General features: G+C 38.4%; 1 protein-coding gene across 1 annotated transcript; it reads right to left on the bottom strand.

Moving 5' to 3' along the window:
- Positions 1-1,383: 1,383 nt before the first annotated feature.
- On the bottom strand, positions 1,384-24,898 carry LOC111322286 (ephrin type-B receptor 3-like). The gene is made up of 19 exons (XM_088728033.1): positions 24,744-24,898; positions 21,909-21,979; positions 15,041-15,701; positions 14,244-14,387; positions 13,521-13,624; positions 13,075-13,139; positions 12,783-12,979; positions 9,044-9,169; positions 8,270-8,282; positions 7,747-7,786; positions 7,167-7,461; positions 6,462-6,572; positions 6,163-6,353; positions 5,920-6,042; positions 5,645-5,715; positions 5,290-5,330; positions 5,018-5,114; positions 2,440-2,539; positions 1,384-1,823 (listed from the first exon to the last, which is right to left on the bottom strand). Exons 1-19 carry the CDS (start codon positions 24,811-24,813, stop codon positions 1,758-1,760), a joined length of 2,586 nt encoding a protein of 861 aa, XP_088584159.1. The 5' UTR covers positions 24,814-24,898; the 3' UTR covers positions 1,384-1,757.
- Positions 24,899-26,180: the final 1,282 nt, after the last annotated feature.

Below are 26,180 nucleotides of genomic sequence, written 5' to 3'. Positions count from 1 at the left end.
CTTTTCTAACCATGCAGCCTTTACTTGTTGTTGTGTTACACAGAATGACACTTTGAAAAGTATGTTTGTGACATTTTGAAAGACTAAGAAAGCAAAGTACGTCAATATGGATATACCGTAAACAGGACGAGTTTTTTTGTGTGTATTTCCCTTGAGTGTAAATAAATCCCAAACCAATTAACTCTCCACTGAAAAGTATATCATAGATTAAGATATCTGTGAAATCATGCTATAAAGCAAGTATGCAGGGTACTTATAAAAATCTTGACATGTGATCACACAGTCGTAGCGCCAGAGAAATGAGGAAAAAAGTTTCATTGTTTTTTTTTTTTTTTTTTTTTTTTTTTTTGGGGGGGGGGGGATTTGTCGTTTTGTCTTTTTGCCACGTCCTTTTGACTTGGCCGGGAGAGAATTGCTGGGCCGAGTGACGTCACAACAAGAATGAATGTTAACTTATTGTAGAAGAACGTGTGTCTATTGCTGTAAAATGATGTGAAAATGCCGACTCGTTGCGTGGTCGCTGGTTTCTCAAATATACCAGATTCGTCTTAAGGCATATTCAAGTGAATGTAACCACATTGATCGAAAGACATTCTTGCTGTGACGTCATGAGGGACTTTTAGTTACCAGTAATAACTTACCCCGGCCAAATCAGTAGGGCGGGGCCAAATGACGAACTTTGAGGCGGCATATCTCAGGAAATATTTAATCAATCAAAACACTTTTTTTGGAGATTGATCCTGATAACGCAAAGAGTCGAAATATATATATATATAAACCTCTGAGGGCGAATAGGGACTTTAAGCTATCTATCACTATCGATATCGATCACTATCAATCATATCAACTTCCTTACCATGTGCATAATACACGTGTGTTTTCCGGAAGGAGTTCCTGGGGAAAGAGACTGCTTTTAGGAGCAAAGAGCTTTAACAGAGACAATTTCCACACCGTAGGATAATGCTTAGAAAAAAAAGAGGCAACAGCAGCATGAAAAACGTAACATACGTCGCACTTAGTGTATTTAAGTTATAAACAACATTTGTTGATCGCACAAAGAGTTCAATATTGGGGGAGGGGCATTTAGACGTGATCTCAGTTTGAGAAGGGGGGGAAATTTAAACAAGACAATATAAAGCTCAAATGTTAGGGGGTTGTGCTCGAGGGGGGATGTCAGTGCATAACTTTCTATTTTTTTTTTTAACACTTCCTAGTTTGATAATTTCCCATTGGAATCATTTTGTACGGACGGTGATTACATCAGGCGATCGGTACGGGTCGTACGACTCGTGAATATATTTCATGATTCGATAAGAGCCGTGGGACTGGACATACATGGGAGAGAAGTTCAAAGGGAGAAAATATAAAACAATACCCATCACGCATGTCAGGCTATTCATTGAGCACTTATTTATTGGAGGTTATTTTAACAACAATTATGGAAAATTTAATCGAAACTAAATATTTAGTCTGAAACAATTTAAATCTATAACGTTAATAAAAAATTATAGCTTGCTAGTTTAATATAGTTGTGGACAAAATCCTTTCTCTAATCAAGACTAAAACGCGTACTTAAAACCCCAAAAATTCATACAAAAATATGTGAAAGCTGTACTTTGCCCCACTTCTAAGTGTATTTTTCATACTTGCTTAATTAAAACAGAATGAAAGGTTAACATCACATCCAAAACAGTATAAGATCTCATGGGGCTGCAAAATTAATCATCCCATCCTTTGCTCCATAAAAATTAAACTCATTACACGGCAAGATCGTCAACGTTAACGTAGAGTTGATCATCGTAATTGTCCAAGTTTATCAGCCGCTGATAAAACAACGGAAAAAAAAAAATCAGTAATGTATATGAAGTATTGTACAGATGCTCTTTTAAGCTTGTAATAGATCAACTTTTTAAAATTACTTTTAATCGCACTTAAAAGCATGTTGGTGGTGGAATTGTGTTTGAAAATACTCGAAATAAAGTGAAAAATAAAATGTTCGAAGCCTCCATACTGAGGCCATTTTCAAGTACATTTTACCGTGGTATATCGAAAAATTCAATTCTCATTGAAAGATATACGTAAGGAACATTACTGTGTACCTGTTGACAAACTCAACTGAACGTCCAAAGGAACTTACTATTACTACCCGAATAGGACTTCGTATTTTCTTCGGATTTTCGCTTATGGATCGATCTGAGAATTTCATGAAATGCATAATCAATTCACTTCTCGTGTCTCGAGATCAGGCTTTGGAACTTGTGCAAAATCAATGGGTGGAATTCCGATCTGTCATTTTTATCTCATAATTTCATAAAAATAGCTTTGAAACTCTGGTAACTTGAGATTAATTACACTCCACATGTGCATCTTTGTGCGTGCGAGATCAAACTTAGAACAATCAAAGGTTGAAAATCCTCTTAGTAAAGTCCACAATTCTACCTTGTGCTGGTCTTCCATCTCTTTCAGTTCGTCTCTCAAACTCTCAAATGATGGTCTCAAGTTAGGGTCTTCTTTCCAACAGTTTGTCATTATGTCATACCTAAAACACAAAAACGTCAAGAATATCCTGCACTTTATTAGTAGCGCCAGTTACGGCGTCCTAAGGCCTAAAATGTTGCCATTTTTTTCTAAATGAAGAGTAGCAACGCTTGGTCTTTTCCTTAAGAAAGAGTTTGTACTGCAGAATGCGCGGAAATCTGCTCAGTGAAATATCGAAAGATGTCCATTTCTCGTCTTCTTTGGAGCGACCGATGGAAACGTTATGGAGAAATGCAGCGTCTCGCCATAATGATAACGTTCATGTTTATGACAAATGACTGGTTATAGGATAAAGGCTGAAAGGTTCTAAAGAAACTGTGGTGCTGCGTCGATGGGAGTAACATGGTAATTTGGTTATATCAACTAAGTTGAAAATGTAAATTGGCCACCGTAACGAATAAAAAAGCTGACGTTTCGAGCGTTAGCCCTTCGTCAGAGCGAATGGAGGAATTGTGGGCTCTATGTGGGTATATACGCAGAAAGCGGAGCTACACCATTGGTGGGAACATGGCGACGAGAAAAACACTAATAAATTAGTGGGATGAAAAGCGTTAGTTGATACCTGTGGGACTAAGAGTGCCGATTTGAAAGATAAACTTTTGTTCAAGAGTTTTGTGGCTTTCCGTGTAGCCTAAATGTAAGGAAAGACCGCTGATTTCCATATGTTGTTTACAATGATTAGGTAGCGACTGGTTTTGATGCGTCCTTGTCATTCCTTTCTACATCACGAAGGTGTTTGCGGAATCGGTCCCCTAGTCCTCTTCGTGTTTTGCCGATGTGCAAGTTATGCAGTAGATTACGTTGGCGGAGGTGCACGTGAAGTGATCGGTGATCTTAATGGATCGCCTGGGTCCCGATATTTTCTCAGCGTTGTGAATGAAAGGACACATTTTGCATCGTGTGCGAGCGCATTTGAAAGTGCCGGGTTGGTCATTAGCTTGAAATGAACTTCTGACCAAAAAACTGCTGGCCTATGTTTTTGTCGCGTTTGAGTGAAATAAGTGGAGGTTGTCAAAAGATAGTGCCAGTCTGTGGATCGTTTTGAAGTAATTTAAAGTTTTTAAGAATAATGGATTTAACCAAGTGGTTGTGAGGGTGAAACGTGAGAGTGAATGGATTCGGTCGGAATTTTCCTTCTGTGACGTTTGTAGTGCTGACTGTCGACAATAAGTTGGGCGCGGTGGTGACCCGCTTGAACGACAGAAACAGGGTAACGACGTTTTTCGAAAAACAGGCACATTGACTCTGATTTGTGGGAAAAATCAGAGTAATCACTATATAAACCACGAAGTCTTAGAAACTGAGAAAAGGGAATGGAATTCTTAACATGAGATGAATGCGAAGATGCAACAAGTACCTATGTGAGTCTGTAGATTTGTAATAAACACTAGTAGATAAACCGATGCTTTCAATTGAAACTTTGATATCTATTGTCGGAAATTTCCCAAGTATATTTTGGAGCCGGGTGAAAAGAATTGACCGCGGTTATAAATTGAGTTGGGATACTTTCATGTAGATCAGTCAACTTTAACATGTTTCACATGACATACATGTATAACAGTGTATCTTCAAAGGATTTCAGATTGCTCACATTCTTGTGAAAGAAGGTGTAGCACTCGGAATCTGGATGACATGCGCACAATTTAAGGTATACGTTTGTTGTTACGTCGCGTGGTTCTCCATGAACGCTGATCAATTTTTTTTTAAAGAAGACAACCAGAGGCGAGATTTCTCTTCGGGATAGTGCTCCTACGATAACATTCTTTCAAAGTCTTGCACGTTTCATTTGTCTAAAATGTTTGTTGTTTAGAGCATTAGATGTAAACATCGGCAAATTATGCAATATCCGATTTTTGAGCTTCGTTCACTAATTGCCCCTGTGAAAAGTAGAGGCCGGCCCGCAGATATTTTTACACATTTAAAAACAAGAATATTATAACCAACTAGGTGGGTAGTTTCAGCTCCAGACTCGGTGCACTTTTAGAGAAATTCAGAAAAACGTTTTCCCTGTTTTACCTAACAGCAAAAATGACCGAAACTGTACTGTGATAAATAATCTATTAGTGTGTTTACATTCTCTTCCAGGGAAAATTGAATGCATCAAAGTGAAGACGAATGATGTTACTCTGCATATGATAGAAGAATCAATTTGTCATGTTGTATCTTGCTTGAGATAGAGAAATAAACACTTACACTTTTTTTTAGATGTTTTTGTATGAAAAGGGCCTCGGACAAGCAACCATTGTTACCATGGCAACAGGAGTGCTGCAAATTTTAAAAAAGGGCATTTTTTGTGCATCCCCCCTGAGTGCCTAACTGCATGCATAATTCGAAGTGGGGTTGAAAATTTTCATTTCTAAAGATGTCTGATTCTTACAGAGCTGTTCTTAATGCAAAAGAAAAATTAAAAGAAACTATCTCAAGAGAAAAAGCGTCGTAAGAAAAAAAAAGCAACAAGAACAACAGAATTGTTTCATACAACTTATCATCCACGTGTTGTGGTTTAGGCATTCTGTATCCCGATTCTAGCAACGTTAAAATTTCTCCTCCATCCATCTCTGGATATGGTGAGCCTCCTGAAATGGAGAAGGGACTCTTGATACTCACCTACAACTATCTTACTCTTTATCTACGAATATAATTCCTGCACCATTGCTCATATTTTCCCAGCTTAACCTGCTGACTTCTTGACGCGTTAACCAACATTTTCAGGCTAAAATGAATAGTCTGTGTATCAGCATTGCAACTTACCAATCGTGACAATCTCATAAAGGAGAACTCCGTAGCTCCACCTGTAAAAAAAAACGGGATAAATTCAGGGAAATAGTTGTTCTTGTTTGTGAAAAAAAAAAATAATAATAATGTCTTCAGTAAACCCTTAAATAAGGTCACCATGCTCGCCCCATAAGCTGATCCTGGGCCAATACTTATATCTCATAGCCAGAAAGTGTATTACCACTCCTTCTGAATGAGATGATGCCACATCAGTAACACATAATGGCCACACTACAGAGTAAATTCAATAACTTTTTTCCAAGACCTGGAAACACTTCATTCGACGCGATTTTCATTAAACCTAAAAAGGCTATGTGTTCTTTGTACTCACACGTCACTTTTTGTGGAATATTTTCCGTACAGCAGCGCCTCAAAAGCAGTCCATTTTAAAGGGATACGTCCCTAAATGAAAAACGATTTGAATTGATTGGCAAAAGTTATGAAAAGGTAGGAATGGAAGTCATAACTTTTCTTGTACTAGACTGATCACAAATTTCTACCTTGGTTGAATAATACTAGCGGTGATATGATATGTTGAAGAGCAACCAACAGAGCCAATACAGACCATCGTACAAATTAGCTAATTTCCACACCAACTTATGGTACCTTTGACCTCATTTGATAAATGTTGTCCTCTTGAATATCTCTGGCCATACCAAAATCTGTTACTTTGCACGTTTCACCTTCTCCAACCAATACATTACGAGCTGCAAGGTCTCGATGGATAATCTACGACAAATCAACACAATCGCGAAACCAGTTTAGGGAGTCCAGAAGAATCGAACGAAGATAATAAAAAGTTACGATCAATATGATAGTTCACTAACTAAATACGGCGTTCCTGCTTACTGGTATCGATGACAAATATGACATTCCATCGGCAACTTGCCACGCATATTTCATCAACTGCTTTGAAGTCAGATTTGTCTTTGGTTTGATATCCGGGTCTTGGAAGTAAGTGTCATTCAATCCACGGCTCTTTCTCAGGTATCCCAGTAGATCTCCATAGGGAACATATTCAATTAACACCATCACTGGTCCTGTGAACCATTGGAAGCGTGAAAATATACAGTGTATCTTAAATTTCTGCAAGAAACCTGCCCAAAAATACTTGTTTGGGCAGTTTAAGTATACTTTTCCATATTTACCAGATCTCGTGACACATCCCAGAAGTTTAATGACGTGAGGATGGGCATCGAGTTCCTTCATCAATTGAAGTTCAGACAACAAATCCTTCCTGTCCGATTCAGAAGCGTGCTCTGAAAGATGATCACCAAATAACTGTTACCTTTACAAGCAATGCCAGTGACTGAAGCGAAATAAGTAGTAAGTTTCCTATCTGACTCAGAGCTCTGTGTTGCTCAGTGATGGACAATCCCCCTCAAAATCATGTGGTCGTGAAATAATATTAAGGTTAGGAAATACACTATACGAATTTATCTTACATGGAGCTCGTGTATAAAGCGCAGAAAGTCCGACTGAATTGGGCAGAAAATCCTGGTTCAGCCGTCGTAACATCATTCTCAATCGACAAATTCAAGAATAAAACTCTACGTACCTCTGCTATACCACTATGACCATGTTTAAATGATTTTAAATTCAACTAGCGTAAGATTTCCGCAAAACAAGTGCTGAGCGTCAACGATTAGCAGAGGCATTTCCTCTTTAATACTGTAGTTAAATGTTTAAAGGGACTTTTATTTTGTTATTTTAAATTTTGAATTGAAGTTTGGTACTTTTAAGTAGTTGGAAGTTAGGTGAGTTGATGTTAGCAAGAATTTCAATTTCGACTTATATACGTTTCTTTCAGTAACTTCCTGTAGAAAAAAGGGTAGATTTTTTTTTATTGGTACCTTTCAACATCTTAACAGCCACTAGTGTCGTCGTTGGTCTACCCTGGAGGCCTCTGACTTTTGCCTTAGCAACCTGACCAAAAGCCCCTTTACCAACGACCTTTTCTAGAGTCACGAGCTCTAATGGAATCTCCCGAAAGAGTGGCCATGAATAGAGAGAGGTGTATTCATTGACTGGCTCGGAAGGTTGTGGAAGGTTCGCCCGCTCTGCATTTGTCATGGAGGATGACCGATTCTGCTCATCCAATGCCATATAATGCTGGCTTTGAGAAAGCTCCGCCATCTCAAGGCAAGTCTTTAAACATAATCAAACATACTAGAGTCAAATGACTATCACGATTTTTGACTGTTATTGTGCCCTTGGGCAGAGGTAGAAAAATCTGGACTGCGCTGAGAACCAATCAGATTTCAGAATTTGTTTCCGTGCCAACTTTGGGAAAAAAAGGATGTACGGTGTTCCTTTGGACCCATGAGAAAGGGCGCACTATAAATGTCTTATTATTATTATTATTATTATTATTATTGTTATTACTATTATTATCACAATAAGGTTAATTGTTAAAATCTTCAAACGACTTACGTCAACAGGTCCTATTTCTTCTGTTGTTTCTCCTTTTGTCCTAAGAGTAAAAAAAGGAAGATCACACTTTTTTGTCAAATTTGAATTCAATTGGACGAAAAAACGTGGACGATTTGTTCTGATGGAAAAGCTCACCTCGGAGCACTCCATTAGTATAGTCATGAAACAATTAGTGACCGCATGCCATGTTTTGCACTGCTGTCTTGGCTCAAAGAAAGTTATGATCAGGTTTCATAAATATCATTGCTAAGCATTCTTTACTCAGCATTAAGCAAACTAGCTCTAGAAAGTGATAATTATATCTAGATAGCCTACCTCTCAAAAGTCTCGTGATTGGTTTCAAAGTCATCACGTTAAGAATGCTCTAAGAAATTGACTTTAGATGAGCTCTTTCCCCGAGCGTAGCCTTCATAATCCAGATTTTTAAGCTAACAGACGAATTTACAGCTGTACACAGCTTGTAACAGGTAACAAAAAACAAGACATGAAATAGGACGATTGTTTATCGTTCTAAAAATCTCACCTTTCTCCTTTTCCTGTTCCCAAAAGGTTAAGAAAAATAAAATACGAAAAACGCATCGTAAGATAGAAGGAAAGAAAGAAAAACCAGCGCGAAAAGTATATAAAAAGAAAGTAAGAAATTAATTTAAAGGCAATGGAAAATAACGTCTTCTGATATTTATCTTATTTTATGCATGGACAATAGAGAGCGGTGAGCAACAAGTTCAGTGCGAAATCATAAAATAATAGAGACACGATCAAAAGAGGGCATGTAACCACGGTTGTCATTATTTTGAGGTGTGTGTATTTCGTAAACGCAACAGATCATAGAGGACATTAGCCGTGTTCACCTAGCCTCACCTGCACTTTTGGTCTGCACTTTTGGTATTCACGCGCAATGCTCGTGATTTCACAATATCTGCAAATCTTTTCCACAGACTTAAACTTTGACATTTGGACGTAGACACTTTCGGGTGCTCTTGTTGTTGCTTTTCGCTGTTGGACTGAGTTGTTTTATCTTGAATTTTCTGTTACCACGCATTTGTCAAATTTTTTTCCTGAAAATTGTCGGAGTTTAGGAGTTCCCAATTTATCGATTCACTAGTTTCATTGCATCTTTCATGAAAGTTTTAGACTCCGACATCTTTTTCTTTTGAAAAAAGTTATTTCTTACAACTGTTTGGAAATCTTCGAACCTGCCTTTTTTTAAATGAGGCTTAATGAAATAATGGGCTAAGTTGTAATTGCTTAATATTACGCGACACTTTTACGGGGGTAAAGTTGGCATTTACACTACTCTTACCATTTAAGTTTTTGCTGTTACAATTTCTTAACTTCCATACGAAACATATAAACATTCCAGCACCAACAACCATTGCGGCCGTTGATCCAATCACTGCACCAGCGAAAATATCTGTGGCACCTTGAAAACAACAGAGAACAATATATAAAATACAACTGTACCTGTCTCCATAAACTAGATGTTGGCAATCTTCCGCTCAGTCATGACGCCTTTTTTTCTACGCAAACAACTTTTAGTTTAATAGCCCTTATTCCAGTTCTACGTGCGCGGTGTAGTTGAACAGCGGCTTCCTGTACTAGTGCACACGAAAGCGAGGCTATCGGGTCAAGCTTTCTCGAAGATTACAGAAGTTGTGAAGTCGAATTTAGCATGAACGTCGAAAATGTTGAATTATTTTCAAAATCAGCATTTTAATCGGCCGAAGAGAAAGTGAAAATTATAAGCGGTAAGCGTCCTCGTCATTTTAAAAAAGGAAGGCTGAAGGAATGGCTCTCGTATCGCAAAGGAACTGCCAAAGACGGAAGTGCTTGATCGACAGCTTCGAAACCCATGCTAGTTCAAAGGTGAGTCCATGATATTTATTTAAATCTTGCCATTTTTACCCTGATGATAAATCGTTACAGAATCTTAATTTCTGCGTAACCTTTCTTTAAAATAGGGTTATAAGGTACACCAAGAACGGATGGGATGACGATTTTCTTGAAAAGTGGCAGCACTTGACACGTAAACAAGTGAACGAAGCGTGCAAAACTACTAGTACCACGACAGCTGTTACAAGTAGTGGTCTTCCTGATTCTGTGGATTCGAGTGGATCTTTGAGCACGATTAGATCTGTGTTTTCAATGCTCCTCAGTTGCTCATGAATGACATTGATGTCCACAGTCGTATCCTTTTTCACATTGAGACATCTGGCGGTCTCAGTTCTCTTCTCTGTTGTTGTTGTTGTTGTTGTTGTTGTTGTTGTTGTTGTTGCTTGTCGATCTTAAGGTATTTTCCTCCGTGGCTTTTCATAGAAGAAAACAAACTTCGTAGGTATAGCGTCCGGTTTGAGTCGCATTCGCTGTCCTCCTAGGGACTTTACAAAGCACTCAAGCTCAAAATGCTTGGTACATACATAGAAAAAAAAATTGTTTAAAGGAGTGTTCTCCCTTCGGATTTTTACCAGCCATTTCTGGAGAAGATGTTTGTTTGATAGCGGCAAAGAATGCCGTGTGAGGCCGCAACAATCTTCTTTTGAACTTCGGCTCGCACAGCCAAAGGCTATACAGTGTCTAACCATTATGTTTTACCTAAACTTTAACAGCGATGCAATATTTTCTACACTCCTGCTAGTAATCTTCAGTGAAGCTTGAACTAATAGCCTCGCTTTCGCGTACGCAACTATAGGATACCACTGTCCAAGTAAACCGCGCACGTGGAACTGGAGTAAGGGCTATTCCCGACAAATTAAGGTTACTTGCCATTTTCGCGAGTGTCCTTGGAGAAAAAAATCGTACGCGCGCTAGTTTGAATAAAATCCCAACAAGCTCTACATTAGAAGAAAGCTTATGAAATCTAATTTGCAATAAAAATATAATTCAAGCAAGTTTTCTTTCATGGAAGCGTCAGGACCTGATAAGGCTTGAAACGACCTAGGGTTCTTGTATCGAATTCAACGGGTTTTCGGGATATTGGATGCCGCAACACAAGCAAAATAACTGCACACTCTTATTCACATGGTATCAATCAATAAAAATGATTTTGGTGATATTCTTATTGGTTGTCTAGATATCGGCATCTAAGCTGGAGAAGCTAAAAATTTGCGAGTCAAGTTGCGTAAATGGACACCAAAGGACAAGTATTTCAATTATCACAATTTCCTGGTACGCTTTCGTTTGTAGTTATTGCTGACAATTGATCAAATCCGAATACCCTAAATATTCGCTCAAAGTGTATATATGCCTCTAAAACAAAATGCTAAGGACGAAGAGGACGACACGATAAACGTCAAAGTTGCCAAAAGGCAAAGGAAAATCCCGCGGCTGCAACTGAAAAACCGGAAAATGAGCTGAGAAGGAGGACAACCAATCAATAGAGAGCTTTCAAATTACGATTCAAGGCGGTTTTGAATGTTTCTACATGAAGGCTGGTACTTGCATAATAAAGAAGAAACCTGGTTTTTTATTTATGTAAGACAATTTTTGGTCTTGTTAAAAATCTGGACGCCATTTTTCTAAATAACTCGGACGCTTTGGAGAATTTACATTTTATTGGAAAAACCTCAGGTAAAATGTTTGACTTTAATTAAGTCAAATAAAAGAAAAAAAAAACGATTTCTTCGGCATCTGAAGGCGGTAACCTTAAAAGTCCAATAAAAGCGATATTGCTACCAAGAGGAAGAAGTCCAATTAAGTAGGAGAAATGAATTACAGGCTATGCATTCCCCCAGTGCTCTATCCTACTTTATTAGGATGTTTAAAGACAATATTAGAATTACTGAGGCTGTGCCGTATTGACCGGGCGATAGCGAGGTCAATACGGCTAGGTCAAGATTTAAGATTTCTCCTTGACGACCGAACGGTCGAGGTTACTATTTTTTTGGCTTACAAACTGAAGAAAAGAAGAATTTAGGAATTCAATCGAAAGTTATCAATTTACATCCGGTGATCATTCATCATGTACTCCAACCAACGGTAAAACTATGCAGTCAGTGAACTACACCACTGTAAAACATTTCGTCGAGAAATATATATCATTCATCGGTTGGGTGGTCCGTATGGGGAGAAACTGTGCACTACGTCTTAGATACCACTTGAGGCCGTAGGCCGAGGGCGGTACTTAAGGCAGAGGACGCACTTTTTCCCAACACGGACCGACCGACTCTAATGAATGACAGGCTTGTTTCTTTTTCGAAAAGTTAACGAACCGCTTCTAAATGAACCTGGATGAGTTAGGGCTTTGGTCACGGCAAGATTCGCCTTAAACTGAGCCGAATTTTTAGCAAGTAGATATTGGAGAAAAGAGAGATAATCGAATTAGAGAGGGAGGCTTCACCAAAACATTTTTATTAGCATTTCAAAAGGCTCCCAAACAAATTTTGTAACAGAAAAAGTCTACATTCTCTGGCTGTTAATCGGCCTTCGTTGTTTTCGTAAATTTCGTGCTCGTTCTAATTTGCATAATTCATAATCTGCCCCTTAGAATTACCGCTGTATAATACCTTGCTCTGAGCTTGCTCTTAGCCAATCAGAGTGCGCGTTACATCGGCCATAGGACTAAGCCATATAATAAGGATCTTATATAGTAAGGGCGAAGCGTATGCTGCTTGATTTTTAATTCATGTGATCTTGCACTCTTTTGTTGCACAAGGAAACCTGCTCTAGTCCATTAGAAGGGTCTCAATGGGGTTAACGCCAAATGGCCAAAATATTAACCGTCAACCGTCAAAACGCAATATTTTTACCGTAAATCATAAATAAACAAGGCAATGATAGCTGTCAAATGTCTCAGATATCCTTAATTAAGAACTAAACTCCTCACAAGTGACTGTTTGCTCGTGGATACTATAGACGACAAGAATGTTCCACATAGATTCTGAACACTATGAGAGAATACTTGTTTGTGTTTCTCTTGAATGCTATGAAATCCCATTCCCATTAAGCACTACTCTAAAGAGCATGTTATAGATTAAGATTTCTGTGAAATCTTGCAACCAATCAACTGCAATGTATTTATCAAAATACTTCAAACTTACTGTCGGGTGGCGTTACCGTGCCTGCTTCAGTAGTTTCAGTTTCAAAATCAATTCGCATCCTTGTTCTATTTATAGCACTCACAGTGAAGTCTCCAAGCTTCCCATCGTTGGAAGCATTGTGAAGTATTGTAATAACATCTTGCTCTTTTGTTTTGGAATTGAATATGAGTGCTAGGTCAACAGTAATACGTCCACATCTTGATCAAGACAAAATATGAGGTTTAGAATAAAGTGGAGTGTATTACAAGCCAGAGATTTATCATTCATATGCTGATTCAAGCAGTTTACAAACCTTATGTTATTTTTCAACGTTGCACCTCTTAAACCAGCAAATCTCCCAGCAAAAGCCTTCTCCATCTGTAGAAGGAGCAAGAAAGTGAGAGTGAAAAGTTCATCAAGCACCTTTTAAGACCAACACACGATCAGATTAACATATAATGTTTATTGAAAGAAAAAAAGCAGTGTTTTGATAACTTGTCATGAATAACTTCTTTCAAAAACCACTCCATAGCATGCGCTGCGCAGGGTCACTTGAGACGTTTGAGTTCCTAAGAATAAGTTTCTATTTTCATTGGTAGCCAAAAATCATTGAACAACAACCAAAAAAAATTTAATTGCGTGAAACATGCTGCAACTGTACAGCAGAAACAGAAGTAACTATTAAGTGCACAAGAGACTATAACCTCTTGCTGTGAATCTATAGATAATCAAATTATCTATTCTAATTAAAATGGTTACCACTTTTTGGAGTCTCGTCAATAATGAGGATTGGTCGTATTTTCCATTGGTACAAGTTTCACTGGTGACGACCATGGTTATGTTTATTAAATTTCTTGCAAAAGCTGTGCGTGTAAAGTAAAAGACACTAAAATAAGACATGAATAAACAAAGATTTGTTGATATTTTGCTGAATCTTTCGCTTATCGTGTTTACATCTCATTTCCCGAGTGAAAGCAGAAATGCCATCATTAAAAGATGAAAATAGGGACTAAGGGGCCACCACTTTCGTTGAGTGGTTCAAACTTCTACCTTGTTATCCAAATAAAATTTTAATAAGCTATGATCTCTGTATGTTGGACATGGCAACAAAGAGGCCTGGAAGCCTTCAGGGTAGCATACCCTTCCAGCTCTCAATTAGCTTCTACAAGATTCATTTAGGAATAATTCTCCAACAAGAGGATATACTCCATAAGACTTTCACGAGTAGTAAGTTACAAAGCTGGTGGAATTTAACTTATCTACACTAGACTGAGTCTAGTTTCTTTCTGTTACTTGCACGCATGATACGTTTGGGTTGCCTTACCATAAAAACACATCATCAATATCTTAAGCATGAAGGAGTTAATTTTTTAGAGAAACTTTAAACTCTATCGGATGACCTCGAAATGATCCTCTTCAGCCATTAGATCTTTTATCTCTCGGTAATGATTGGTACGAGACCATTATGAATAATTAACATACCTTCACAATCTACCACATTAGACGGTTGGTAGTAACCTTCATTACACATGCAACCAGTCCTGTCAGTATTAGATACTGAGTTTCCAGGACAAGGTTTACATTTTTCATTACCAACAGAATCCTTGTAGAAGCCTTTCTGACACTCTAAAATGAAACAATGTGCAATTTCATCAATTTGCCTTTTCTTCGGAACACTTTAATGCAATGACCATGTAAAAAACTCCTACCATACAAGTGATTAGTATGTGACGAAAAGACACATATTGATAACCCTGGCATTAGTCGTTACCATAGGTTTGGTTACCGAGATAACTCTTTTTGTCTTCACTCCTAATGACTCTCATGGTGACTATCACTCAGGTTTTTTGAATGACATGTGTACACAAATTAAACAAACCCTCCCAACCTGGTGTTTTCAGACTTAGCAAACTAATACCTGAAGCCAAAGACCCGAGAACGAAGACCTTAAACAACTAAACATAAATTCGTCGATCTGCGAAAAAACCCAAGACGAAGCGAAGCGAAACGAAACGGTACTTTCAAAAAGATTGCAAGAAAGCGGTTCTTTGTTCTGAGGTCTTCGTTTTCGGGTCTTATCTATCTATCTCGGCCATTTAACTACGTCCCCCTATGGAATCTATGTGAACATGTAAAGTACGGCCGAGTTCTACATGTTCATTTCAATTATACATGGGACCTTCCATAAGTTTTCTATCTATGTTTTACCATTTAAATATATATTTTGGACCCAACGTAACACTTCGGAGGCAAATCCAAGTTTTAAGTGCAGCACTAACCTCTGCATACAAAAGAGTCTGAAGATCCATTGGTGAGTTCATAGGCATAATCACAAAGACAGACTGAGTTAGCTGTGATGTTCCATTCCCCATTACTAAGGCACATGCCAAACAACTTTCTGTTGTCTATATTACGTGAGTTAGGATCTGTACATTCTCCTTCTTGTTTGGTTAAATTGATATCATTTGCTGGGGCAATTGTTCTTGGAAATCTAACGAAGGGAGCGACGATCGTTTCCGAGCAGAAAAGATATCTTACAACAAACTTGCTTATTGTCAAGCAGGCTCCTTGATCTAATAATCCCAAATAAATTCCCTTTGCTTTTGCTACTATTGACCAATAAAATGTGTCTGTTGTTGGAAGAGTGTTTGGAGTAATAACAGTTTCTTTGTGGAAATTTGCTTGAGTTGGGTCTAGACCAGAACCTAATATGTGATCCGTATGATAAGAATAGAGGGTGAAGTTTGTTCTGCAGACTGGCCACACGTAGGCTGAGGGGCAGTTACGAAGGGTGTAAGTCACCACAATATGGAGTCGCGTCGCATCTTTGATATTAATAAAGTCCGTTAGTAACCAGTTCTTTGGTTCCTCATTTGTGTTATAAATATCACAGACACTGTAAGTTGGCGATTGAGTCCAATGATCCCGAAGGCGAATCCACTGCAAGAGATGAAAGAGTTAAATTATTTAATAGAGAGCTTAAGAATCGGATGTTTTTGATTCACGGACGTCAACCGGAAGTTTAAATATTAGCTTCGCAATCAGTACAGATGTGCAGACGTTTTTGACGCGAGGTCGCACACGTGAAAGCAGGATGTTTGCCGTGCGTGTTGTTTTGCTCTGTCTCAGGACTGTCTCAGTACAAGACTGACACCATGTCTTCATTTTTAATCGCCAAATCAAACCCGTAAGTACATTGTATGTCTCATAAGAAAGTAGTTTTTTTTATCTGCACTTAATAACTTTTAAAAATGGGACAAAATGTGCCTAACTGTGTGTTTGGCACAAGTTTCTGCAGGTTCTGTTACTTGGTTTTGTTTTATCGTGAATTGGTTTTTATTTGTCGCCATTCTTTTAGTTACCCTACGAGCAGAGGTTTTTCCAGAACAGGAAAAATACATATATAATAGTTTACCTGTTCTGGAAAAAACCTCTGCTCGCAGGATACCATTTAGCCCCTCTAACTTGTCGGCAGTGGTTCTCTGATTACAGTGGAAGGTGTCCGGTAGTCGAAGCGCATCAGGCAGCAATGGAAGGTCCTTTTTTCAACTCTAAACTCGGACTTGCACTCAGGTTCCTCGATACTCTCGATACTAAACCTCGCGTATTTTTCGTACGAAAACTCAGGGTTTTTTGACGAAGTCTCTTTCAGTAATAGCAACAGTTCCTCGTCCGATATCAGTCCTTGGTCATGAGCGATTAAAAGTAATTTTCTCACATCCCTTAAATACGGCATGTTGCAAATTACGGCCACATTTCCTTTGTAAACAGTGACAAAAAACGTGACAGCTGTGATGAGCTGTAACGTTCGTGGTGACGCAGGTGTCCAGCTTAGGTAAAACATTTCGCGCCTAAAACGCCGTTGTCGATTCAGTCTCCCCCGGTATTCTGACATCCGTGACATCAAAAACGTCTGATGCTTAAGCTCTCTAATTAATAAGCACTCACTCCAAAAGTGATGGGTCTGTGCATAATACATTGTATATATGCAGATACACTTTGCCGAAACTTTCTGCTCATATAGTAGACGAGTATTGAGCATTATCAGAGGGACCAATACTTTCAATGGGTGTTCAACACGATTCAGGATTTCTAAAAATAAACAAATCTAACCATTCAATTACTGAAATCAACCTCCAATGACACAATTTTACAGCGTATGGGCTTGTTAATGTAATATTTACTAAATACCTGAGTGTTCCATATAATCAAACTTTGATCTTTTTGGAATAATGAATACCTCTGATTGTCACTGACTCATAACTGACTCTCCGTTATTTCAACTTCTTAGTAAAATCATTGGTCCACGTTCTAGTTTATTAGAGGATAAGAAGAAGAATACTGAAATTATTAGAGATGTTGGGGGAAAAACATTAGCTATGCATAATTTATGTAATTACTGATTAAAAGATAAGTTTAATCAGGTTCATGATAAAGAATCAGTTAGACCAGAGTAAGTGATAGTTAGCTAGAAGAGTTGACACAACTGATCAGAATAGGAAATCGAGTGTTTCAATGAGAGTATTGTGACACGGTTAAGGTCCTGTATTGCTCTTGTAAAATATTTCTCTCCAATAACAAGAAAAATGAGGGTTGTTCATTTGCTTCTTGATTGGTATGATTAAAGGTCTCAAGATAAGTCAAATCTCTGTTATTCTAGGTGACCTGTTTCTTTTCAGTTCACTTTCTTTGCATATAAGATGTGCCTTATCAAAAGTAAAAACATGGAAAATTATCCCTGGTTTGGATTTCCTTAAGACTTTATATTACACGAGAGTTTCAAATCACTTATTGTACATCAACTGTACATTTACTGGTTTTACGGGGCTCTTCTTTTACTCCAACGAATTCCTCTGCCCATATATATTTGGGTTTCAAACCGCCCTTCATCAGCATCATTACCCTTTTTTTCTTCTTTCTTTTTTTTTTTTTTTTTTCATCTTTATTTTGATTTCTGTGATAATTGGGAATATTACTGTTACTTTTTATATGACTTAGACTCGTGGCCGATAAAACGTGCGATCTGATTGGCTAAGAGCGGGATCAAAGTAGAACATTACACAGCAGTGATACCCATGGGTCGAATATGAATTCTCCAAATTTTGAAAGAACAAAAAATGTCAGATAAGTAATGCAGCGATTATCTTTGCTTTTTTAACTTTCGAGCGTACAAAAGCTGATTAGGAGCCAAAGCGAGTAGACTCGATTTAATATACAAGATTGTGCTGGGAGGATAAGATAAACGAACACGGATATATTCAAGCTTTTATCTAATATAGGAAACTGTATAGAGTTCACACTGGAAAGCTCTAATTGGCAGGCTGACATATCAAGGAAATATTCACAGATGAATTTTAATGAGAGGTCGTTTTTGACTTTCCACCTGGTAACGTTAGAGGGCACAACTGAAAAAGAATCAAAGCTTGCCGTATCATATTAACACCTTAAAGTATCGGTAGCTCTGTCATGCATCCTTAGAAGAACACTTCAAAAAATCTGGTAGTCTCAACAATTACCGAAAGTTTAAAACTTTCTCTCAGTTAGCTTAGTATTTCTTAGCTATAGTTCCACTTGCTATCAAAGAACCAAGTTTAAATCAGCTGCCAGTGTTATCAGCTGTAAACAATCGAGCAGTTTCTGTCGGCAGCAGTATTTCTGATTACTTGATGTAGTTTTAGATGTTCAAAAGGCTTGCAAAGCTCAATTCACTCACAAATCTCCCAGAAAGCAAAGATATGTTGTCGAGAGCGACGTCCAAAATTGAAATATTCTGCACGGTACAATTTCATTTACATTTTTATTCACTGAAGGCCTGACGTGTTTGAACTATTTTGAAGCGCTTTTCTGTTTCTTTCTATGCACTCCAGTTGGCTTTTTGCCTCGAAAATCGGGCAAAATTTCACTTATCAAGGTGTGTGACACCACAACAGTAATGCGACAATAAGGTTTTTCGCTTGTAAAACTGGAAAACTGAACCTTGGCGGACGGCACAACAATAACTGGGGAAAATTAATTCGGCAGAGACCACTCGGCAGCGTGAACGGAAACTCGTCACGATTTCCTGGCACACAGAGATCTACTTCTAGCGAGCTTGTACGGACGTCGAGGAGGAGACAAACTTTGGTTCCACAGTAAACTTTATTCTAGGGCAGGCCAACAAGCGACATGACCTCTTAAGAGGGGGGTGAATAGCGGTATGCAAATCCGCCAATCCGCTACGATTTGATAACCAAATCCGTCAGTCCGTTAAGAAAAAAATTGTTAAATCAAAATCCGTTACTTACCTCGTAAAAAGGTGAAAAACACACCTTGAGCTGCTGTGTGTTAGCTAGGCAATGGCTTGCCCATCGAGCGAATTGCAATCGGTGGGGTACAGTGTCACGGCTAAAGCCCGGGGGGGACTCCCATATGAAACAAACGGGGATGCTCGTCGGAAATTTTAAATTTAACCGCTTATAGGAGACCATCTGAGCGTGGCTTAAGCAAATTTTGACCCCTAAAAGAGACCGTTCATGTTCATTCATTGTCTCTTTGGCACTTGGTAAAATATAGAAAACTAGTTAATGTTGAGGTAATACGGTAAACAAAACAGGTTAAAAAGAAAATTTTACTTCTATTTCTATTCGCGTAATTCTGTATTTATTCGCGAAACCCTAAACGAGACCTTGGCGGCTTAAAATATTGGTGTTTTACCTCGAACACCCTAAGCGAGACCAAAATAAAAAATTTACACCCCTAAGCGAGACGACGAGCATCCCCTTCTGTTTCATATGGGAGTCCCACCCTCCCCCCGGGGGATAAGGGCGCGAATACAGCAGACGACCCAGTGCATTACTAGGGAGCATAAGATACAGACGTTTTCGGGACGACGGCAACGTGGAAACCGATGAAGATTGGGGCGAGATTGACTGCGCATGCGACCCCGCCGTCGCCCTCACGTCGGCGACGTGAGGTCAGTGAGTTTGCCGTCGTGGTGAAAACGTGAGTTGATCTTGTTTGTCTTTTTTAATATACTGCTAATTTTGTCACTTGTATTAAAGTGATTGCATTATCACATTTCGCAGAAGTCATCACACGATGTCTCGGCCAGTCAAGAGACCTTTTGTTTTCTCTTTAGGTTAAAATGACCGAAGCAGCAGTGAAGTCCAAATCGTCGAAGTAAGTTTTGGGCACGTACGCGTACAGTACTTGAATTCTTACCATAAAAGGGGATTTTTTGCTTGCTGCCATTCCCTTTATCAATTCGTAGATGCACCTCGCAAACGTACACCTCAGATCTATGGAGGTTCTTTTAGCTTAGTGCGTAGTCTTGGACCGAAACGTCATATACGTCAAATAAAGTTCTTATCGCATTGGACATTCCTTATGTAGCTAAAGGCTGGCTTCTTCGGTAGTGTAGCAGCTCCCGTAAGTTGAGTATCTCTGAAGGCATCTAACTTTATTAATTCAGTGCAACTGAGTTCTTGTAACGACTCCAATTGATCTTAGAACGAGCTTTTGCTCTTTATACATCTCTCATATTTCAAATTATAAGATCTTAAAGCCATACGATATTGATTTTCGTATCATAATGTAGCTCTATGAAAAGTGTCTTTAATTCTTGTTTCCAAATTAACTCCGAGGCCTTTTTTTTTCAGCACAATGGAATTGACAAACCAGCTTGACACATTTTTTAGCGTAGTAGTAAAGGACGAGGAGATGGCAGAATTCTTCAAACGTAGCCATGCTACGACAAAAAAAGCCTTCATTTATAAAGCGCAACAAATAAACTCGACGAAGTCGCAGAAGTCGCAAAGGCCGGCCTTCATCAGAATCTTAACAACTTAAATTATGGCGCGAAAACGGCAACCTCTGACCCAGTCTACCTGGGTTGTCACTTCGCCGTCGCCCCGTAAACGTCTTATCTTAAGCTCCCTACTATTTCCCCGATGCGGGACATACAGAGAGTCTCATCCGTGACAAAAACAAATACACATACTCAGAAAACAACGCATTTCTGACGATCGTTCAGATCCACAATCCGAACTTCTTCAGAAGTAAAATCCAAACTCCGGACCTAAAAAATTGACAAAACCGCGAACCTTTGCAATTTCAGAATCCGCAAATCCGTTAAAATTTTGCTCTAAATCCAAAATCCGGGCAGAATAATTATCAGAATCCGCCGATCCGTTAGCCTATTCACCCCCCCTCCCTTAAGTTTCGTAATCCCCTAAACTGTACTAGGTATCTTCTTTTTTAACTAATTCGTGTAACGTACAATTGTTATCAAATCAACCATATTTAAACGGCAAAACAAAAGAAGCAATAACGATCTCTTTGAAGTTAAACGAAAACTTCTTAACTATTTTTAACTTTTTCTACGACGGAAAGAATTTCAAATTAAAAGGACGGATACAATAAACTCGAGGCCATTAAGAATAGGAAACTAAAGTGAGAATTCACAGCCCTGGTATAGTAAATATACTCACGAAAATTACAATGAGGCAGCTTACAAAACAAAATGAAAAATACAATTAAAAGTTTCCACTTATCTAAGCAAGTTTGGTGTTAAGTTTGATCGTAAAAATGGAAATTTGAGGTACAAGCATAAATCAGCTGCGAAACAGTTATTTTATTTGCAGTTATAAGGCCAGAAATTGCGCAGCGTAATGTTGAAAATTCTGAAAAAACTTCGATTTCACGCAAAATCTTCTATTAAACAATACCTTTTGAACACATTGTTACTCAAACATAATATTTACCGGGCCATCGAATCGTCAAATTGTCGCTTGGCCCTGCTTGAAGTCCGAAAGTTCGGTTTTCACTTTACCTCCATAATTCGCATCGCCTTAGAGAATCGTAGACTCGAGAGCTTATTCTGTCACCTTTAAGACCCTGATATCAATTATTTTCCAAGCAGAGTATTCTGTAGTAAATTAACGGCGAAATTTTTGGTTTGCAATAATTAATCTGACAGACCTTCAGACCTTCGCGGTTTATTGCATCCCATGGTGCTTATAGTACTTTCGGGATAGCATACATGACAGAGGGCATAGGTGACAACCAAACAAAGTGGGAGCCCCGCAAAAATCATTTGTACGTGTACTTCATACTAACAAAGTTAATGTTTAATAGTACACTTAAGAATGGTTTTTACAACAAACTCACCCCTCTTCCTTCCGAACTCGTTTTAAAGACAGCCCAATACCAGTTTGATTTAGGTTCCTCAAGAAGAGTTTCTGCAGAGGAATGTTAAAAACTCTTACCGCATGAATTACTGAAACAAGTAAATGTTAAGGTTACTTCCCACTCTCGCTGGATCCTTCGGGAAAATATTCGCACGAGCACTAGTTTCATGAAATCCCTAACATAGTATACATCAAAAGAAAGCTGAACAACTGCAGTTTACGATAAAAATATAATTTAGGTGATTTGTTCATTCAGGGAGTGTCTGGAGCTGGTAAGACGTGAAACGACCGAGGGTCCTCGTCTTGAATTTTTCGGGTCAGTAGGCTTCCGCAACACGAGCAAAATGGCTGCAAAGTTTCTTCACAAGGCATCAATTAACAATAACAGGCAAGTGAAATAAGAAATATAGTAAGGTTTGAGCTTTAGAAGGGAGTATTGAAAGATATCATTTGTCTTGACTCAAATGTATTACTTACAAAAGTATTATTGTATTTATGAGAAGGGCTCGGCTTATAGATTTTAGAATAGTTTTTTCCCCGAAAATCATTAAAGACGTGCAAAGCGGTTTTCGTAGAGTTGAATGTTACCGCTTGCGAAATATATTCTGATTATGTCACGTAGTTTTGATTTAAAGCGAAAGTTGTTGACCCTAAAAACCAAGAGGGGAAGGCGCCATTATTCAATCTCTTGGATGAGCTGTCTACAAAGTAAGCTCACCATCCTCGTCCTTGAGATGATCATAGCACACTTCACTAAATGTTATTCTAAGTCTTTATCGAGATATTTTCCATACTAAATAAACATGTGTTTTAAAAGAAACTGAAAAACAACTATTACCCTTAGAAATCGAAACAAAACGAAGTTTTTTTTCTGACAATTAATTCAAGCAGATTTTAAAGATAAGTTCGTGCGATTATAAGTTGAAGAAATGGAGCTGAAAAGGCCATGCTCGACCTGTGTGCTTTGCGCGCCACGGTTATCCGGGAACTCGATAATCTTTCTCACTAACCGAACGAAAACAATTGAAACAATACCAGAACGACAGTGGCCTTTGTCAACATTTTCAAGGCAGAAAAAAGAAAAGCAGAACACTACTAAATTACTACTTTGTAACAGGTCTGTTGACGACATTTTCTGTCTGTGGAACAGAATCAAAGACAAAATAAACAGAAGAATTTGTAAGACGGGCAAACAGTTTCACTATTTCAAGAGAATGCATCCCCTTTATTGTGTACGTTGTACCACAATACAATTACTATTCTAGCCTGAAATATCGGAACTACAAATTATCTTTTTAAATACAGTTAAAAGTGCAACCCTTAACATCCAACGGCATTACAAAGAGACTAAGACTTTTGGGTACTTGAATTCTTATTCAAGTATCCGCGACTCAGGGTATTCGTGTCACTCACCAGGCGTAAAGAAGGCTTCGTAAGAGTAAAAGCGCTTCGCCCTCTTTAAATACAAGGTGTAGACCACATGACCGATCAATGACGTATGAAACTACAAAGGTCTATCGAAGCAGGACCATTAAAAATCCGCAGAACAGGATATAGTCGTGAAAGGTAACGGAACACAATGAAAATAGTCCAGTAGAACTTCACATGAGTGCGGTATAAGTAAAACGCGAGATGAATGGAACTATTCTTTGCGAGGACAGCATGTTTAGCGATGATACAAGCCATAAAAGAAACATCCGTGTGTGGTTTCGTATCCAGAACGTGACGAAAGCGAACTGTCTACGAAAAGGAGCCTTTCTGGACCTTTCTGTACTCTGCCAAAAGAGGGAAACATTTGCAAGGCGATGCGACGCATGAAGTTTTTTTACAAAATGACGAAAAACAGCGATTTCAATAGTAGAATTCCGTTGGAACATAATAGCCCGTTTATATACTCTGCGTACGTAGTCGCATCCATAATTATGTAAGAGAGTATCGGGAGGGTGGGCTCGAGCGGTGATTGAAATGCAGTTTGTAGTCATATGATATTTTGGTGCTGTCAGCAGATTAGTCTATGCTTTAGAGCAATTAATTACTCGTCAACATCAGAAGAACAGTAAGCTAGCTATTATACGCTTATGAGACAGACGTTTACATGCTTATGTGTGATCTGTATGCGCATCCCAATTTTTTGTCACAGCGAATATTTTGCTATCGTAATAGCGTTCGCACTTGGGAAGTGCGAATTATTTGTGTAACCGCAAATGTCAATCATAGAAATACATACCAAGATTTTGTGACAGTGCATTTCCTTTTATGTTGTTTCTGGTCGAGGATTGATCGCAAAGCAAAATGCCCCCGAGAAATGTTTTAATCGCCCCTCTTGTATGCGAACGGAAATGTACTTAGGTTTGACATCAATCAGTTGGCGGAAATCCACTTGGCGGAAATCCACTTGGCGGAAATCCACTAGGCGGAAATCCACTTGGCGGAAATCCTGCGCTGCGATTGTTTTGCTGCGATTCCTCAACCTTATAGTAACACTTTGTCATCGTAACTCCCCGCGGGAGTACAATTCTAGAAAATTAAAATATCATGTTTTCGATATAAATGTTTTTTTTTTTTCTCGGCAGAGGCATGACTTTGAAATCTATTTCATACCAGAGTAGTGTAGCGCGGCAGAGCTTGTTAAACTTTGAAGTATTGGAACCTTTTTAAAAACATTTTTAAGTATGTAAAATATCTAAAAGTTTAATTCAGACACTGTGCTTCTGCTATGCTTTTCTCGAGCTTAATTCGTAAATTCGACGTGACACAAGCATTCATCTGAAATGGGCCTGAAAAATATTCTCAGTCGTCTTAAACGAAGTCCTACCTGCTTCTCCTGAAACTCCTCGTAAAATAGCGACTAGCCAAAGAACCAAAGTTATGTTAAATGACCTCATTGTCTAAGGATTTAACCGATAACTGGTTTTATGAGACATACATATTGCTATCCACAGCACTTCCCTCTCATTCTTCAGCTTTTTATAAAACGTCAAAAGATGACAACTGCGCAAAGCCGGAAGACCAGCATGCTCAAATCTAGGCACCACACACGAAAAAGGTCAGACCTTTGCGACCACGCCCAGTTAATTCGAATAGGCAAGGTATTTCAATCATGTAGAGCACTGAAACAAATCCAAAACTAAAAATATTCTGCTGTTACTCGGGTAGACGATAATTCAGGGAAGTGGCATGATTTTAGGGAGGATCTTTCATAAAGTTGGCACAAACGGTTTTGACGGAACAAAAAAAGTATAAATTTCATTTTCGATCAATTGAAGGCTTTTTTTGTTTTTTCTCCCTGCATCCAGATGATCTGAAACTGTAACTATAGAACTGGGAGGGCCACGCAGCGTGCGCCCTCTGAAGGCGTAGCATCAAGGTCGTAAAAGAAAAGTTAGTCATTTACATCCTGTCGCAGTTGAAACTTACTGTCTATTTCAGTTTCTTGGAAAATTAAAAAAAAACTGTTGACGGCCACTCCCACGTAATGAAATAATTCTCTCTTTGGAGTTAATTTATGTGGGAGAGGAAGGTTACCTAAAAAAAAACAAAAAATCAAACAAACAAACAAAAAAAAAAAAAAAAAAATAGCGCACAGAAGAAAATATTATCTTAGGCAAAGCCTCATCCGGCCTTGCCTAACCTCAAGGACCTCAGGAACATACAGGTGGGGAGATGACAGCTTAAAACTACCTGTAGTTAATTAAGAACAGTTTTTATGGAGCCACCCCTATAAGCACTTTGCAAAGGAAAGGAATTGAAAGATATCCTAGTCAGAGGTAAACTTTGAATGCATATATGCGCATAACCCTTGTTAACCGAATTCCCAGTTTTCTGCGAATTCCTAATAATTCTCAAAACTTCCCAACTCTGCAAATAAGCTCTGATTTGAATATTTTGGAATTGCTGGAAATTTCTGGGAAAGGAAAGGCCCTGTTTTCTGATGACAATTTTCATAAAGCAGCAGTCAATTATGTCAAATAAAAATGTCCAATTAATCCAATGTACTCATATCACAGAATTGCTTTGTTCGTTTTATTTATTTTATTAATTTATTTTATTTACACACGGTAATAAAATTCATTAGGCACAATAAATTTCAATACAATGACTAACATCTTAAAAATCTTAAAATCCTTATCCTAACATTATATTGACTTACAATATGCCACTTAAGAAACTGATTTCCATTAATGCCGTGATAAAGAAGACGCTTAAATTAATTTAATGAACCAGACTCTCTAATGCCACAGGCAAGCTTTTC

The sequence above is a fragment of the Stylophora pistillata genome, chromosome 7 (genome assembly GCF_964205215.1).
Source record: "Stylophora pistillata chromosome 7, jaStyPist1.2, whole genome shotgun sequence".
Lineage (NCBI taxonomy): Eukaryota > Metazoa > Cnidaria > Anthozoa > Scleractinia > Pocilloporidae > Stylophora > Stylophora pistillata.
Note: the sequence above shows the minus strand (reverse complement) of the source record. Positions and strands in the feature narration are given on the sequence as shown.